At 36.8% G+C, this 19,290-nt stretch overlaps 1 protein-coding gene across 2 annotated transcripts in view; it reads left to right on the top strand.

Annotated features, from left to right (window-relative positions):
• LOC131032502 (protein ENHANCED DISEASE RESISTANCE 2) overlaps positions 1–19,290 on the top strand; it is a 338,782-nt gene that overhangs the window by 223,556 nt on the left and 95,936 nt on the right. For both annotated transcript variants that reach the window (XM_059210938.1, XM_057963515.2), the window contains one exon: positions 5,858–5,959. In XM_059210938.1, the coding sequence (XP_059066921.1) occupies positions 5,858–5,959 (102 nt within the window). The remainder of the gene's footprint in view (positions 1–5,857; positions 5,960–19,290) is intronic.

Raw genomic sequence — 19,290 nt, 5'->3', positions numbered from 1 at the left:
AATTTCGGCCCTAAAGGGTCTTTTGGCAACTTTTTGACATTTTCCAGTTTTTGCCCCAGGGTCCGAAATTGGGCATTTTAAGCTTTGTCCTCAAGAAGTGCGAGCTTGGGTACTTGGGCGAGTTTGTCAAGATCTCGCCGAAGGATCAGTTTATGGAATATAACATTTAAGTATAAGTTCAACTTATACTTTAAGTTATATTCCATATATACTTTCAGGATGTTTGAGAGTGGTTTTGGACCTCCAGGAGTTATATTGCAAATTCTAGTTTTTGGAGGATTCTTTAGTTTTCCAGACTTAGTCAAATTTCAGGATTAGGACATTCCAGACTTAGCCAAATTTCAGGGTCAGGACATTCCAGACTTAGCCAAATTTCAGGGCATTTGAAGATCAAGATGACATTCCAGACTCCATCACTCACCAACTTGACCTAACTCAGACCTTCAAGGATGATATTCACTCACCAAGCAAGACACAATGAGCAACAAGAGCAAAACCAGGCCCTAAGGAAGACTCTCAAAGAAACCCTAATTTTGGGGCCCTATTGACTCACCCTAGCTCAAGCAGAGCCTGCCATCCCAGCGACTCCCCTGACAGCACTCATCATGCAAAGGCTAACAGACAAAACCTTAAAAAAAACTAGAAAACAAACCCCAGAAAGCAAAAAGAAGGGGTCCCATTTATGGGGCGATGTGCGAATACGTCACAACAGCCCTTAGAGGCCGAATTTGGATTTAGCGGCACTTGACCCTTCATATCCCCTTCCTCTTCCGCAAAGATAGAAAGGCACAAACCGGGGGGTCCCTGTCCAAGATGGCGATGGGTGTGCGATTCGCACAACAAGATGGACTGAGGAAGCTCAACAGGTATTTGAGAAACTTAAAGAGGTAATGAGTTCGTGTCCAGTACTTGCTCTTCCAGATTTTAATCAGCCTTTTGTGTTGGAATGTGATGCTTCTGGTGATGGAATAGGGGTAGTGTTAATGCAAAACAAACATCCTATAGTTTATGAAAGCAGGAAACAATAAACTTGAGAAATTATATTCTATCTATGATAAAGAAATGTTGGCCATCATGCATGCATTGGCAAAATTTAGATAGTATTTGGTTGGTAACAGATTTGTGGTGAAAACTGACCATAACAGTCTAAGATATTTCTTGGGACAAAAAGATTTAAATGACAGGTAATAGAAATGGATTAGTAAAATTCAAGCTTATGACTTTGAGATTGAATATGTAAAAGGTAAAAATAATGTTGTTGTTGATGCTTTATCTAGAAGGCCTGAAATCAATGCGTTATCTGTCGTAACAGCTCATTGGAAATCTTTGTTGTTGGTCGAGTATTCAAAGGATTCTTTTGCATGTGATTTGCTAGATGGTAATGTACAGGATGATAAATATAAAATTGTTAATGATGTTATCTATTACAAGGATAGGATTTATTTAACTTCAGGATCGAAGTTAAAAGAATTTTTTTTCCAATCTATGCATGATATTCCTTTAGCAGGGCATCCTGGATACTTCAAAACGTATCATCAGGTCAGAGAAAGGTTCACTTGGAAAGGCTTAAAAAACGATGTCCTACGCTATGTCAAGGAATGCACCACCAAACAACCAAATAAAGCAGAACAAACGTATCCTGCCGGTTTATTACAACCATTACTTACCTATACCGGATCATAAATGGGAAAGTATATCCATGGATTTCATCACAGGTTTACCGAAATCCCAAGGTAAAGATTGTATATTTGTTGTGGTTGATCGATTAACTAAATTTGCACACTTCTTTTCTATCACTACAGAATTTACAGCAGTTCAGATTGCAGAGTTATTCTTCAGAGAGGTTTTCCAATTACATGGTTTACCAAAGACTATAATCAGTGATAGAGATAGTAGATTCTTAAGCATATTTTGGGGGGAGCTTTTCAGATTGACAGGTACAAAGTTGAATCATAGCACTAGTTATCATCCGCAAACTGATGGGCAGACGGAAATAGTGAACAAGTGGATTGAAGGTTATCTTCGTAACTATGTAGTTGGACATCAAAAGGCTTGGGTGCGTTGGTTATATCTGGGTGAATATTGTTATAATACTACCTTTCATATGTCAATTGGTATGTCTCCTTTCAAAGCATTATATGGCTATGATGTCCTCTCTTTTCTGGACCTTGCTTTTGAACAGAGCAATGTACCTAAAACTCGTGATTGGCTTCAAGGAAACTAAGACATTTTGTCAACTCTTAAGGAGAATTTGCAATGTGCTCAGAATCAACAAAAAATCTATGCAGATAAAAAACGAGTTGAACACCATTTTGAATTGGGAGATTTGGTATTTCTCAAGTTGCAACCTTATTGACAGTCTTCTCTCAAACGTAGTGGGTCTAAAAAATTAAGACCTCGGTTTTATGGTCCTTATCAGGTAATCCAGAAGGTTGGTACAGTTGCCTATGAACTTGATTTACCAGTGGATAGTAAGATACACAATGTATTTCATGTGTCTGCCTCAAGAAAGCTCTGAGACAGAAAGTGTTAGTATCCAAAGATCTACCTCCTTTGAATGATGAAGGGAAGCTTGAAATGACACCGGAAGAAATTCTCGAAACACGGGACAGGCAATTGCGGAACAGAACTATCCGAGAATATCTCATCAAATGCAAAATTTTGCCTCAGGATGACGCCACATGGGAAAATGAAAGAGTTTTGGAGTTGCTTGAGGGCAAGCAACACGAGGCAGAGGAGACTATCATGTCCCCTAATAAATGAATAACGAAAGTATAAAAGGATATCAATTATTTTATATAAATTCTCCTCATTCATTTATATAAAAACATTAATATTTACAAGAATGGTTTTTTTTTTTAATATATTTGCTTAATACCGTAATTAGTTCTAACTATTACAGGATTCTCAACTGATCGATGATAATAAATGGATGAGCACAACCTGAGAGGGACATAGGAGTTTTTGATAAAACAAATCGTGAAAGAGTTTATAGGAAGTCTGCGTGTGTTAATATACACTCCAGAATTGCTTTAGCCTTTCGTCAGTCTCTTAGACAGGCCTATTGGTCTAACAGGAGGAGAAACCATCGGATGTTCTATAATAAAGTCCCTATGAAACCTGTGGAGAACGTACATTTGCAAACTCAAATCATACAGTGTATCGGAATGCATACATAGTGAAATTGCAGGGAGCGGTGTCTATCGTATCATCCACACAAAGTTACTGGAACACGGGAACTCCACACATCAATGGACCTCTGCATTCCGAACAAGACTCACGGAGCATAGCAAAGATTCATAATACTGAGCATAGCAGATGCATACGAACCAATTCCCGTTCATGTAATACAAGACCCGATATCAGGTGTTTTCCGTCTTCCCTTGCAAACACATAGGCAGCGACGCCCATGGGTAAGAGATGTGACATATTCCAGTATAGTAGAAATATCAGCAGAAGGAGAACATCGATGTAGCAGAGATATCACACCGTGGAGCAGCAGAAATGAGAGCATTGTGAACGTGCTAGGGACTGACTGTGTAAGCAACACATAATTGAGGAGGTCTAGTTTTCCTTATACTCATAGCAAATCCATTCTTCGATGGTCAACAGTACAAGCATAGCATCAATAGTACAGAGTAGTTAACAGGTGCACTACATATACATATGTTTTATTAATGAATACCCAGTTTTGTCAATTACTGAAGTAACAACAAGTATGAATACCTAGTCCTGTAAATTACTGAAGTAACAGCAGGTAGGAAGGAAATTGAAATTATGTGAAAGAGAATTATCCCTGCTTGAATGCTATTCATTGTTCTGCCATATCTCACTGGCTATAATAGAAAAGATGTTGTTAATAAAAAAGGATAAATGTCTAAAAATAATTAAGGAATTTTACAGTTTACACTATAACGTATCGACCCCGATTAATATCGGTTTTCATATTAACTATGATCACTGATTATTATCGGGCTAACCAATGTATACCGATTTATATCGGTTGATATATTAAACAGTAAACAATAATGGTTATCGGGATTAACTAGTATACACTGATTGGTATCGGGTGGCAAATTAAGCATACACCGATTGGTATCGGGTTAAGTATACACCGATTGGTATCGGGTGGCAAGTTAAGTATGGTATCGGGTTTTTAATTAAAGCATACATCGATTGGAAATCGCAACGATGAGTCAAAGGGTGCGATCAAGTAATGTCTTGATCGGTCATGTCCAAAAGACATGACCGGTCAAGGCATTGCTTGATCCTCCCTGCTTGCATATACATATCAATCGGCATTTGTGAGAAGGACATTGAAATCAATAAATGCTCCTCTCACCTGCAATATAAAAGAAGATAATCAGATTTATCATATTAAAAAGACATGACCAGTCAAGGCATTGCTTGATCCTCCCTGCTTGCATATACATATCAATCGGCATTTGTGTGAAGGACATCGAAATCAATAAATGCTCCTCTCACCTGCAATATAAAAGAAGATAATCAGATTTATCATATTAAATAGATAATACATAGTTAAAAGAAAAGATAAACTAGAATATAACTTGCATTTTGAATTGAGAATTGAATAACATTTACAAAATCGCTATCCTTTTCTGTGAAGAGAAAAGGATATTGTCTTTCTTGAAAGAAGAAGAAAGATTGTTGTCCCATCCTATTTTATTTTCAAAGTTGTAGTTAGATAGGGGGAGCTTTCCCTTAATTAGGAGAGTTTTACTCACACGCTGTGGTTGAAACCATAATTTTGTATATTTCCCAAAGTGTACAAAAATTTCAACCAACAATCTGGTTAAGCTTGTATTGAGCTGTATTCATTCTGATTATTGGGCTAAGCTCTGTACGAAGATGTCTTCAGTCCAATTTTTTTGATTGAGCCTTATTCAGTTCTTTGCTCACATACACATACAAGAGGTCCAAGTACTTATTTTCATTTGTTTGTTGCACCTTTCTTGTTGGTGATTGGTGTAACATAAAGAATATCCTAGCGAGGATAATAATGATATGGTGATGTCATGGAGAAGGAGATGAATTTAGGACTGTTAACTGATGTTAGTTTTATAATTTTTTTGGCTTTGATTTTACACTGCTTCCTTGTAAAGCTATTAACATTTTAGTAGTTTTATGACATGTTTTGTATTGTGATCTGACATTGTGGGACACAAATTTTGTTGTAAATTGATGTCTGGTTGGATAAACTTTTGATAATATACAAATGGAACTTATTCATCCTAGTTTACACAGCTTGTAAAATGTTTTTTCTAATAGCTAACTAATGGAATATGTCATTTTATTCTAGTACCCCAATATATTACTATGTACTTTACATATGTTAATCGCTATATTTTAGCCATTTTTATGGCTATGTTATTCAGACTAAATTGATAATAGTGTGCCTTGGTTAACTATAACTACCTGCTAATTGCGAAGTTACATAAATTCAGCCAAAATTAGTGGCATAGACTAAGTGCAAATTCTTAATTGGGCTTGTGTTGGATATTACTCACTACTGTTTGTGGTTCTCATCTTCCTATTGTTTTGGCAAGTCATAATAGTAGCTTATATGTATCTTTTAGATAGAGCACAATAACTTTTATTTGTGAGTCCATTTGGAAGTATAAACTTGTTTGGTATGTGTTGTAAATAATAATCAACTCTTTGAATAGCTATTATAGTGTGTTGATTTCTATTTGCTATTCCCTTTATAAGTTGTATTCATGTCTCTTAGTTTCAAAACAATATTAATGTGTTCGTACATAAAATTGTTTGCTCATAACTTTCAGTTTAAATGTTGTAGTTTATTTGTATGATATCAAAACTGATACAATCTTCATAGGTCCCAGGAGGAGATCCTCTTTTGAAGCTCTTGGCAGTTGATTGGTTCAAGTCAGAAGATAAGATTGATAAAGTAGCAATGCATCCCAGATGTGTTGTTCAGGTAAACCAACATAAGAATATGGCCTTCCTTTTGGTTTATTTATTTATTTTGCACATAAATCAGACTGCAATTTTCATAACTATAAGACAGTTGAAGATGTTGATGGACTCGAGAATTAATGTTGAGGTGTAATAACAGTAGTATATACAGAGATTGAGTTGGATTAAACTTATCCAAGCTAGTATTTCTCAACAACTCTTTTGGACGCAAATTATATTCTTTATGGTCTAGGCAAATGAGGTTTTCTAATGTTTGAAGTTACTGCATTAAATTTTATAAATATTTTGTCAACAGGCCTAACTTCTTCCTGAATATAAAACTGGTTTTATATTAGATAAAATATTTTTGTTGTTAATGCTTGGGTGTTGCATCTAGCAAAGTAGTTTCAACATAAAAACTTAACAAACATATTATTGTAAATTTGTTGGCATTATACATACATAATAATGGGACTTGTTATGTTTTGACATTGAATAATGATTATGAATAAAGCATATGGCATTGTGTTCAGAATAGAAATGGTTGGTGTGTACTGTATGAATGGCTAATTTTAGGTTTTGGGATTAGTAACCTATGGTTGTTCAGAGGATGTAAGGGATGTATGTATGGTTGCCTATCAGAAATTTCCAATATTTTTTTTTGTTTCATGTGTTGACAACCATAAAGATGCCCTCAAAGAACCCTTTCATATTCCCCGAGTTCTGCTATTCTCCATGTATTTGGATAACATGTACATTATTTTGTTATTTATGATACTAAGGAAGACACCATATTTCTATCCTATTTCCTGTGAGTTGTTTCTATCTTGTTTCTATTATGGACATTGACTTGGGTCTACTTTTATTATAGTTTTTGGTACATTTCTATGCTATAACTATTGCTCTTTTAGACGAAGTTCTTTAAATCTGACAATTTATCCATAACAATAGATGATTTATGTCATGTCCCCTCTTCGAAACTAGAGACTTAACCCAATGCCCATAGGATTTGCATAATTTACACCATTCAAGTGTATTATGCAGGTATGCTTGGTAAGTATTTTCCTTAGAAAGAAACAAACTTAGCATCATCAAGACTGAGAGGTGCGATACTGATTGCTTGTTTATTCTGCCATCACCTGGTAAGCACACAGATTAATATGTTGGCAGCAATGGTGGAGTTACAGGCCTGCGATCCTTTAGAATCTACATCAGCAACAAGACAGAAGTCCAAACACAATATCGAATGAATTAAGGAATAGTAAGGATCATTAATTAGTGTTGTGATTAATTTCCAAGTGGTGCGATCACCTAATGAGTAGTTAAGGGCAAAGGGGCACAAAGCCAACGGGCACCACTTTGCAAAGGGATCCATGTGGGAAAAGACATACCTTTCCACCCAATAAGTAGATATAAATACAGCCTATCGACCTCCAAATGAAGGCATCAAAGAAGCAGAATCATCAAACTTTTGATCAAGAAGAAAGTTTGAGTTTTATAATTGATAAAACTAGACTGCAGACTTATAATTGTTCAAGTCATTGGTATGATGCATAGTGCATTCTGATCTGGCTGATTTATTATCTTGTCTCCCATTTGATAGGAACTAGGAATCTGAATAAATGGATAATATTCAGCACACAGTCCCTATGCATTATATGATTGTTTGGGTATAATGCATGGACTATGAGCTTACTGATTTGCTATTTTGTCATCCACACACACACACACACACACACACGTACATATGTATATGTACACACACACATGTGTTTTTGTGTGTACATATACGTATGTATGTGTTTGTGTGTGTGTATACATCTGTATATGTATGTATATATATCTATGTTACCCCAAGTTTATGTGATGGGGAAATGGGGGGATGGAGAAACGGGTTTCCAGAATGGATTTGTTTTTGCCATTTTAGGGGATGGCGGGGACGGCTATATAAAAAATAGGGAAAATTAAAGTATATAGGGAAATTTCTCTTTCTTGGATGTTGATATATCTACACACCAAAATGAGAACCTTCATCTTCAAGCATGGTATTTGCTGATGTATATACTCAGCATGAGTGGTGCTAGTTTCAAAGATTACTTGTATTGATTGATAGATTCTTGGGAGGATAATTGAATGGATTATATTCAATATATAGAAATATAGCTGATTAATAACACATAACAAAACATCTAATATAACAAGTGTCAATATGTATTTTCAATGCACTTGGTAACAAGAAATGACAATGAAGCAGAAATAGATAAACCTTGAACATTGGGTTGCCATAAAAAAATCTTACTAGATGTGATGTCCCCATCTAACCCATGAACCAGACATAGACAATGAACAACAATAACAAATAATTGCTAAGTGAGAAAGTTGTGATTAAAGAATATAAAGGCTAATCAGTAATGATCAATGTAGAGATAGCTAACGACCATTGAGCATGGAACAATGAGTAGTCTTTGATGACTACACTGTAAATGACAGCAATTAGTCATAAAGACTATTGATCTAAGGAAAGGATGATTGCATTAGTAATAATAGAAATGTGAGACTGTGGAAAGACATCGATTCCTACTCAGTAAGAGTAACATTAGAGATTAGCAGTGAAAGGAATTATATTGATCTTAAACTAAATGGTATGATTACTAAGAACATCGATTACAAGTGTTGATGCAGCAGCGATTAACATAAATAACAAATCAATGATGAAAAGGTGCGATTTAAGTAATGGATTCGAATTATATGATTATGAAGAGAGGCGGTTAAGGAGAGACATGTCTCTTAAATCAAAGGACGCAACTATTTGGTTTGCAAGTTATATGATGAGAATGGATTTTATTCTCAAGTGGGGGGGGGGGCAAGAAAAGGGAGTATCGGGATATATATATATATATATATCAAAGTTCCCAGACTCGGACTCGGCTCGGACTCGGCAAGGCCGACTCGACTCGTGACTCGGCTATGACTCGGCAACGACTCGGCAATGACTCGGCAAAATTAAAAAAACCTTGAAATTAAGAGATTTTTAACAATTTAAAACTTGTTTCATGTACCCATTATTGAATAAAGCCCAATTATAATGTGTGCTAGCTTGTTATGCCATGAAAGGCATGCTGGTAGAGTATCTACTTGTTTGGGGCTTTTGTTTAGTATTTTCTTTGGCCAAATTGAAATTTTGGGAGCACCAACATGAGACATCATGAACATCTTCACTTGGAAATTGTAAGGAATGCTTGTGTATGGTAGCATTAAATAGTGTGCTTTTTGAACTTAGGTTTTACCTTGGGACTATAGTTGACCTTGGTCTTTCTTGGACCTGTTAGTTTTTAGGCTATATATATGTTGGATGGAAGGGGGAATTGTGAGGCCAGAAGGGTTTGAAATATGCTCCTCAGAGACATGTCCCTTGCCAAAAATAACCTTGTGCCCCATGGGGGGATTTTTTGGGATGTGGGGATAGGTAGGAAATATCCCCAACTCACCCCCTTTTTTCAAAATTTTAAGAAAAATCCCTGTTGTGAGGTACTCACACATCCCCCCATTGCAAATGAAGACCCCCACTTTTTGCTTTCTAGGGTTAGCTCTTTTAGTTTTGTTGTTGGTCGTTTTAGTGTCTTAGCCTTTGCATTAAAGGGATTGAGTTTCTCAAAGGTCATCAAATCAGGTGGATCTCCTCAAGGTGGAGTGAAGGAGGTTAGGTCAGTTGAGTGATTAGGGGTTATTTAGATCATTCCTAGGGTTCTTGTGTACTATCTGGTCACGCTTCAAGTTGCTAAATCAAACCTTGGTTGAATGCATAGTGTCCTCCTAGGTCCCATCCCTTACATCATGGTCAGAGTGAACTCGCCTTAAAAGTCTGGAATGTCATCCTGATTCTGAAATGGCCTGAAATTTGACTAAGTCTGGAAATTTGAAGGATCCTCCAAAAACTAGATTTTGCATTATAACTCATGGAGGTCCGAAACCACTCTCAAACATCCTGACAATATATATGGAATATAACTTAAAGTATAAGAAAGAGAAAAGACATAAGGAAATGTCACTTATACTTAAATGTTATATTCCATATATGAATCCTGACGAACATACTAACCTGTCAAACAAGTCAAAACATTGACCTCTGGTGGCCGAGTTTTGGAGCTTGGACTCGGCGAGTTTTGCCATAACTCGCCTGACTCGCGAGTCAGGCGAGTTTTGGTCAAAACTCGCCGAGTCCGAGTCCCGAGTCAGCAAAACTCGCCGAGCTTGGCTCGACTCGCCAACTCGGCGAACTCGCCTGACTCGCGGCGAGTTTGGGAACTCTGATATATATATATATATATATGAAGATATATCCGGTTAGATAGCGTGTCATAACCCCTCTTTGGGCATGGGATTAAATAAAGACGATAATTAAAACATTTAATAATATTGGAAAATTGCCTCATTTATGAGACTTCACGATTTTCCTTTAATATACGATTATTAATATTTATTATTTATGATGATTATTATTTATTATTATCGTTTTATTTTAATATAACGTTCATATTTCAATTACTAATATTATATTAACTATTAAAGGAGTTTTACCATTAAACACATAAAATAGATATATTGAAAATACGATATAATATTACACTTACCATATAAAATAAATATAAAATATAACAAATATTGTCAAAATACATTATATTTATTATTTGGACTAATATCGTATTAATACGATATCATTGATAGAAACCTATCTACAAAATAAACAATTTATGACTACAAACTAAACGCTCTCCTTAACCACACTAAGGAAGAGCGAATGACTTGTTAAACAAAAGCATTAAGTTAAATGCGGGGAAGATAATCAAAGGCGCCAAGGGTAATTGCGGTTCAAACAGGGAGCGGTGGCTCCAACAATCACCATCGCTTACCCCTTCTTCAGCGGCCACGACTCTTGGAGGGCCGCTCCAACATGTCCCCCGCAGATATTAAAAGGCACCGTGAGAGATACGGGGTAGGGGAGGTATATATACAACGGTAGGACATACTTAATATGGAGAGAAATATCGATTCTGTAGTTGATGGGCACTATCAAGCATTGTCCTTTGGTACTTTCGGCTAGAGACATGCATATTCATATTAGAGACAGCGCAGACTCTGATTAATAGAAGCGTAAATCTCCAACTCGGGGCCCGCAACGTACCTCCATCAGCGCTATTAGAGTGTGCAGCGTTGAGTATTGACTAGAACCAGATAATTGTACATGGGTTGTGAACAGTAAAGTATAGAAGCACATAGTCTATAGATGTGAGGTTAGACAACAATAACTAGTTATCGATAATAATTTGTGAAGCACAATATAAGTCAGCAGCCTCTATTGCTAAGTAATATCGCCTGGTGTGAAGACAAGTAGTCTAATGTCAATAGGGTTCATTGAATAGATTAAACGGGTTATTATGAAGTAAAATGAATTGTTATTTGGAAGGATATGAGGGACAACGTTTTTTTCATATTGCAGATTACTATAAAAATTATAATCAATGGAATTCATATAGGATGACAAATTTATCAGAACAGATTGAACACATCGTACAAATCCAAAACAAGGAGTGTTTGACACGTAGGAAGGGAATATTGTTTGTTTATTACTTGTATCCTATTAGGATCTGCTCATTCGAGCATTATTGCCTTTGGCACCCGTGGCTGCATGCATACATATTTAAATCAAACACAACTCCATTGATTGCAAAGAAAGATCGTACATATCAGACACAGCATTAGGTTATTGTTGCAGGTTACACACCCATATTTGACATAGCAACTATATCGCTGTAAGGGATATTGTATATCAGACATTGCATGATATAAAGGATCTCAATCAGAAACAACAATCGATATTGCTACAAGCAATATCATCGTACATTTTATTGCATAAATCACATTGATATATCAGGAATAGCACATTGCAGATTTGAGTACCATAAATTGGCATAATTCACAAAATCATATCAGATACAGCTCTATCTTGTCATCCAATCTTTATCCCTCATCGATATGGGTGAAAGAGAAAGTTTATTGTTCAGTTAGCATAGACCTAACTGTATAAATCAGAGATAGCAAGTGGCATTGAAAATTGTCCTTTAATATATTTTTGTCTTTATATTATCAATTATATAAGATTATAGCAAAATCAGATGGTGAAATTCATAATAGTATAAATAATTCAAGTTAATTATCCCATAATACCAAGTTATCCTAAACCGGGACATTACAAATGGTATCAGAGCTATGATCTTGCCATCCTGTAGGGTAAGATTGAATCAACGAATTACTCTAGTCAATGAATAGAGGCAAGTACCATGACCGATAAGCAACGAAGGTTCTATCTCGTAAGATGAATTTAAAATATATTATTATCAGCCAAATAGATATTGAATGGGTATGACTTCAGAGTAATTCAAATTAAAATAGTGGAATTATCTCATTGATAACAGTATAATCTTAAAGAAATTGACTAATAATAGATGTAGACTTCACATTCACCACTAGTGTGGGAGAGAGATAGAACAATGAGGTCAGCAGAAACTAGGCCTCTGTCAGGTAGGCAACCCGCTGTGGATGACTGAAAGTCTGCCATCAGTTGGGCCAAGGGGGAGTGTACCGCTCTTGGGCCTGATAAGTGCTACGGGCGTCTCGTTGTGTCTAAATCTTTTCTCTTTCATTAACGGCGAATAGGGAGTTAAGCATAGTCCATTTAATTAATATTCGAGGAAAACATCCAAACATTGTGCTATCTATCCTCTTTGTCAATATGGCTAATCAGACTCATTATATTTACTCCATTTGAAATTCTTAGATACTCTACCTGAGGTTACAATTGGTGAATGATATAAGTTACTACCAAGATAATGAATAAAGCAATTGCATATCCAAACCCAGTGAGATAGATGAGGAATTAGGCAACAGGGATAGCAGGAACTAGGCCTCTGTCAGGTAGGCCACGCACTGCAGTTGACAAAGGGCTACTGGCAGTTGGGCCAAGGGGGAGTGTACCGCCCTTGGGCTTGATAAGCGCTACGGGCATCGTATGGTAGCTAGTCCTCTCGATCCCACTAGGAGCTAAATATGGGAATTGACTTATTGATAACAAATGATCTCAAGTGAATTAGGCTAATTATACTCTAGATAAATTATTCATACCCAAAAATCAATTGTTGAAATTCATTGTTTATATGTTTTCTTTAGATTGCAGAGTTGGGGACATCACAAACTAGATTGGATGTTTATGTTTTTACATCGAGCTGGTGTTGATTTGTGTTTTCTACTCATAACAAGAAAGAAATTTCACAATGGGTGTATTCACATGTATACTCCGTGTTTGCATATATGTATGCTTCGTGTTTTCCATGTGTATGCTTTGTGCCTTCCACGTGTATGCTTCGTGTTTCCCATGTATATGCTCTGTATTGTTTAACTCATGTTGGTAGATGGCTTAGTTGAGGAAATTAAAATAAATATTTGCTTGAGGACAAGCAAATTCGGGAAGGGCGGACTGTCATAACCCCTCTTTGGGCATGGGATTAAATAAAGACGATAATTAAAACATTTATTAATTAACATTTAATAATATTGGAAAATTGTCTCATTTATGAGACTTCATGATTTTCCTTTAATATACGATTATTAATATTTATTATTTATGATGATTATTATTTATTATTATCGTTTTATTTTAATATAACGTTCATATTTCAATTACTAATATTATATTAACTATTAAAGGAGTTTTACCATTAAACACATAAAATAGATATATTGAAAATATGATATAATATTACACTTACCATATAAAATAAATATAAAATATAACAAATATTGTCAAAATACATTATATTTATTATTTGGACTAATATCGTATTAATACGATATCATTGATAGAAACCTATCTACAAAATAAACAATTTATGACTACAAACTAAATGCTCTCCTTAACCACACTAAGGAAGAGCGAATGACTTGTTAAACAAAAGCATTAAGTTAAATGCGGGGAAGATAATCAAAGGCGTCAAGGGTAATTGCGGTTCAAACAGGGAGCGGTGGCTCCAACAATCACCATCGCTTACCCCTTCTTCAGCGGCCACGACTCTTGGAGGGCCGCTCCAACATGTCCCCCGCAGATATTAAAAGGCACCGTGAGAGATATGGGGTAGGGGAGGTATATATACAACGGCAGGACATACTTAATATGGAGAGAAATATCGATTCTGTAGTTGATGGGCACTATCAAGCATTGTCCTTTGGTACTTTCGGCTAGAGACATGCATATTCATATTAGAGACAGCGCAGACTCTGATTAATAGAAGCGTAAATCTCCAAATCGGGACCCGCAACGTACCTCCATCAGCGCTATTAGAGTGTGCAGCGTTGAGTATTGACTAGAACCAGATAATTGTACATGGGTTGTGAACAGTAAAGTATAGAAGCACATAGTCTATAGATGTGAGGTTAGACAACAATAACTAGTTATCGATAATAATTTGTGAAGCCCAATATGAGTCAGCAGCCTCTATTGCTAAGTAATATCGCCTGGAGTGAAGACAAGTAGTCTAATGTCAATAGGGTTCATTGAATAGATTAAACGGGTTATTATGAAGTAAAATGAATTGTTATTTGGAAGGATATGAGGGACAACGTTTTTTTCATATTGCAGATCACTAAAAAAATTATAATCAATGGAATTCATATAGGATGACAAATTTATCAGAACAGATTGAACACATCGTACAAATCCAAAACAAGGAGTGTTTGACACGTAGGAAGGGAATATTGTTTGTTTATTACTTGTATCCTATTAGGATCTGCTCATTCGAGCATTATTGCCTTTGGCACCCGTGGCTGCATGCATACATATTTAAATCAAACACAACTCCATTGATTGCAAAGAAAGATCGTACATATCAGACACAGCATTAGGTTATTGTTGCAGGTTACACACCCATATTTGACATAGCAACTATATCGCTGTAAGGGATATTGTATATCAGACATTGCATGATATAAAGGATCTCAATCAGAAACAACAATCGATATTGCTACAAGCAATATCATCGTACATTTTATTGCATAAATCACATTGATATATCAGGAATAGCACATTGCAGATTTGAGTACCATAAATTGGCATAATTCACAAAATCATATCAGATACAGCTCTATCTTGTCATCCAATCTTTATCCCTCATCAATATGGGTGAAAGAGAAAGTTTATTGTTCAGTTAGCATAGACCTAACTGTATAAATCAGAGATAGCAAGTGGCATTGAAAATTGTCCTTTAATATATTTTTGTCTTTATATTATCAATTATATAAGATTATAGCAAAATCAGATGGTGAAATTCATAATAGTATAAATAATTCAAGTTAATTATCCCATAATACCAAGTTATCCTAAACCGGGACATTACATAGCGGCTAGATAGCGGCAGCAGAGCATTGACCTGGAATCAAATAGGGGTAGCACAAGGAATACATTGAAAATCAGAGAAGGCAACCCCGTTATGCAATTATTCAAACCGATGGGAATTAGCATCATCCGCTTGTCTACACCCTCACAACCATCGTACAGATAACAAGGCCAGGGCCCAATATTGTTGCAAGTAACAATCGAATCCTTTATTAGATAAGGCTCATTTCCATCGCAAGATAATATTATCGTATTCTGGAACAATATAACAGCCATCATTGCATATTCAGATAAGATATATCATACATAGCCATCCTCCCGCTGGAAGCAATACATATTGAATGCACAAGCATGTTGTATATCAGACATATTGACAATTCTTTTCACTAAAGGTGATTAACCAATAACATTCATAGCCCTTTCCATTTGTGTAGATCAGATACTTCTATTCATTCAACATTAGTTTGTACACATTCATATATCTATATCACGGCTGGACTGGCAATTGATATCTTGTGTGATATTTTTATTTGACTCTAATTACAATTATTTGATAAAGTAAGAAGACAAAATTGGGAAATTGTCCCAACTTTCATAGATACCTAAATAGGGGACATTACACCAGATGTGTATAATAATGGGGCTAGTTTTTTTATGTTTGGGTGTAAATTTTTTTTCAAATAAAGGGGCGCCTGGGGGGACCGCTAGGGATGTTGGGGATGGTCGAGGGATGTCTTGGACGTCTCTGGCCGCCCCCCTAGGCATGCCTGCTATTTCCCCATCTAGGAAACGTTTCTTGCATTTTTTCAATTTTTGGGGATGGCATAGGGACGTTTCCTGCCATCCCTCGCCCCTAAGTTGTCCCCTTTTCTGAAATGCCTGCAAAACAAGGGGAAACGTGTCCTCAAGTAACACTGATATATATTGTAGGATAACACACCTAACTGAATTGTAGGATAACACACCTAAGAAATAATCTTCGCACCCAGAGAAAGAGCTTGGAAAGCTCAGTTGAACTGCGTCAACCAAATAGCCAAACCCTAACTTACTAAAAATAGTAAGTTCTGACTTCACCAAAGAATCAAATGCATGTTATGCCACCCTGGAGTTCATGGAAAACCCAGAAAGAAACCATAAGCAAAATTGAAGAATTCCCTCTTGACAAACCCTAAATAGCTCATGTAGAACTCCACAAAAGTTGGAAACCCTAATTCTCCTTTCCAAATAGCCTACAGGTCTCCGGAATAGGCCAATGGACCACTGAATGCATATCACTGAGAAGGGGACATTACAATCCGCCCTTCCCAAAATTGCTTGTCCTCAAGCAATGCCATCACAACTCACGAAAATTTTAAACTGATCCGCACCAAAGCATGTACGATCCCAGGGTTTGATGCCTGTCTTAAGAAGAACCCACCATGCCGATGCTGCGCCACTCTGATCACATCAATGAAAACATCACGCCCAAACTGCACTAACCTCCCTTGTAACTCCAAAATGTTACCATCCATGATACTCAACCTGAAAAACCTTGAAGGACTGAAATTAATATCATGTAGCATCTCATGCCCATAAAGCTCTGAGTAATCAATATCAATAAGGGCACTGTCTATCACAAGACTAGGCAATAGGAAATAAATCCTACTCAACTCACGATCAAACTCCAGAACATATCTTCCCAAGGTGTCAAGCAGAGCCATGACTGTAAATGTGACTTCTCCAAATCTCCCTGCAAAGATGAAAACAATCCTTTGCAAGAGCTCAACAACCTCATCCCCATAACTCCGCATGAATCTACTAGGCCTCAATTGAATTATTCAGATACAACCATGGAGACTTCTGAAATCTCTTATAGTTCCTACTTCAAGCACCCCAGAATGATGAACCATAGAGAGCAAAGGTTTGCTGTCCCAATCATAAGTAGAAGAGAGGGCATAAGAATAACCACTAGTTAGAGCTTGAACACTTCCCATACATAGATATTGTCTACCCCAACTCGCCATACTTCTCATTTGAGACCATAAACCCATCCTACCAAGAGACCGTGAAGTCTGAAAAAGAGTACACCAGCAGCCCACCAAGTCTGAAATGATTGTCTTGAGATCCGATTTTAGGAAAATCAGCATCCAAGAAGATGAACAGCTGCTGCAACACAAGAAATCATCATCCAAAACAACACATATGCTCACATTCAAGGCTGGAAATATCCACTTTAGTGACTCCAACTCCACATAGAACTATCCTTTGCTCATAATATCTTCCCAATCCACTAGTTGATGAGCATAAGGAACCATCAAATGGCTGGTAAAGAAGGGAACAACACCATCAAGATTGAAAATTTGTTCCTTATCCCTCCAAAGATCCTTCTTTCCACATGTAACAAGCTCCATCAGACCATGTTGACGATCTCGAGCTTGGATTCCCCACCGCAGGTGATTTTCAATACACTGAAAAGAAAACTCAACACATCCCCAAGTACTAGTGAGGACCAAGTGCATACTTAAGAAATTGATGTCTCCTCTAGTGAACCCTTGAAGCCTAACCATGAAAGCTTTAACAACATTGGAGTATGGAGCAAATGTTGTCCTCAAATCCAACTCCCAAAATGGACTAGTATGAGCCTTATTATTATTCAACCCAAGAAATGGGTTATCAAGCATGCAATCACCATGGTCTGGTCCTTCCTCCCCTACTTCGTGAGTAACAAATCTGAAATCTTCACTCCTTGCTGCTGCGATGAAACCTTGGATGACTTCTAAACTATGTTTAGACAACATCTTGATGCCAAAGATGTTGGAACCATCCATCACAAAGAGAGGGTTTTCAAGAACTTGGAAGCCATCCCTTTCTTCTTGCTCACTTCCATCTTGCTGATCCGAATCTGCACATGCAACCTTTGTTTTTCTTGTGAAGTTCTCAAGATCAAACTCTTCTTGAAGGCTATCAAGCTCACCAATAACTTGCTCGATTTCTTCAGCTCTTTGTGCATTCTCTTGCTCCTTGAAAAGTTTGAAATCAGCAAACTGATCTTTTAACTCCATTAGAGCCAATTGAGTATTTCCTAACATGTCCTTTGTTGACTCAAGCTCAAGAGTAAGCTCTTCAAGTTTCCTCTCTTTTCCTTGGAAAGCACTAAGGATCTTCTTTGTAGATTCAATGGCATAACCACGATTTGTGATCAATTGTATGCACTCTGATTTCAATGTCTCCAAAGAGTCTTTGATGAGTTGCAGATTGGGGAGAGCAACTTCATCCTTAACTCCCTTCCGTCTCTCTTCAATTTGAGCCTTCCAATAGAGTTCTTCTATCAAACTATGTGTATGGTCAAACCCAGATAGAACTCGCACCTCATTCTCAAAGGATCTCATGACTTTATCCTTCCACTCGTGAACATTTAAAGGTGGTGTGCTAGTCATTGGCTGCAACTGAAAATCAGAACTTTGTTTTTTGTCTTTGCTGCCCATAAAGCTTCTCCAAGACTCCTTTTCTTCACCACCCACTAGCTGCAATTGCTCAATATCATGAAGAGGATCAGATTCTACTAAATCTTCAACTTTTTGCTTACTACCAACTTCATGAATGGGTGAATCAGGTTTGCATTTTAGAACCTCTTTAAACTTTCCATCATCAAAAACCATATGGTCCTCTAACTCTACAACACAATGTGCTTTTTGAGCTTCATCAGGATCAAAGGGAAATTCATCCCACACAGGTTCCTTGTCATCGCTAGGTGCCATCATACTCGGATCCCAAGTTCTAAAGGGTTGATTACTTTGTTTAGTTAGAAAGTGCTCCCCATAGCTCCACGTATCATCCAACTTAGATCCTGATTCTTCTCTTGGTTTCCACACATTGTTATTTTCACCAAGTGCAAGGCTAGAACCAAGTGATGTTCCATCTTCCCCCTCAAA

Source organism: Cryptomeria japonica, chromosome 9 (assembly GCF_030272615.1).
Source record: "Cryptomeria japonica chromosome 9, Sugi_1.0, whole genome shotgun sequence".
NCBI classification, from domain to species: Eukaryota; Viridiplantae; Streptophyta; class Pinopsida; order Cupressales; family Cupressaceae; genus Cryptomeria; species Cryptomeria japonica.
The sequence above is the reverse complement of the archived record's forward strand: the minus strand, read 5'-3'. Positions and strand labels throughout refer to the sequence as shown.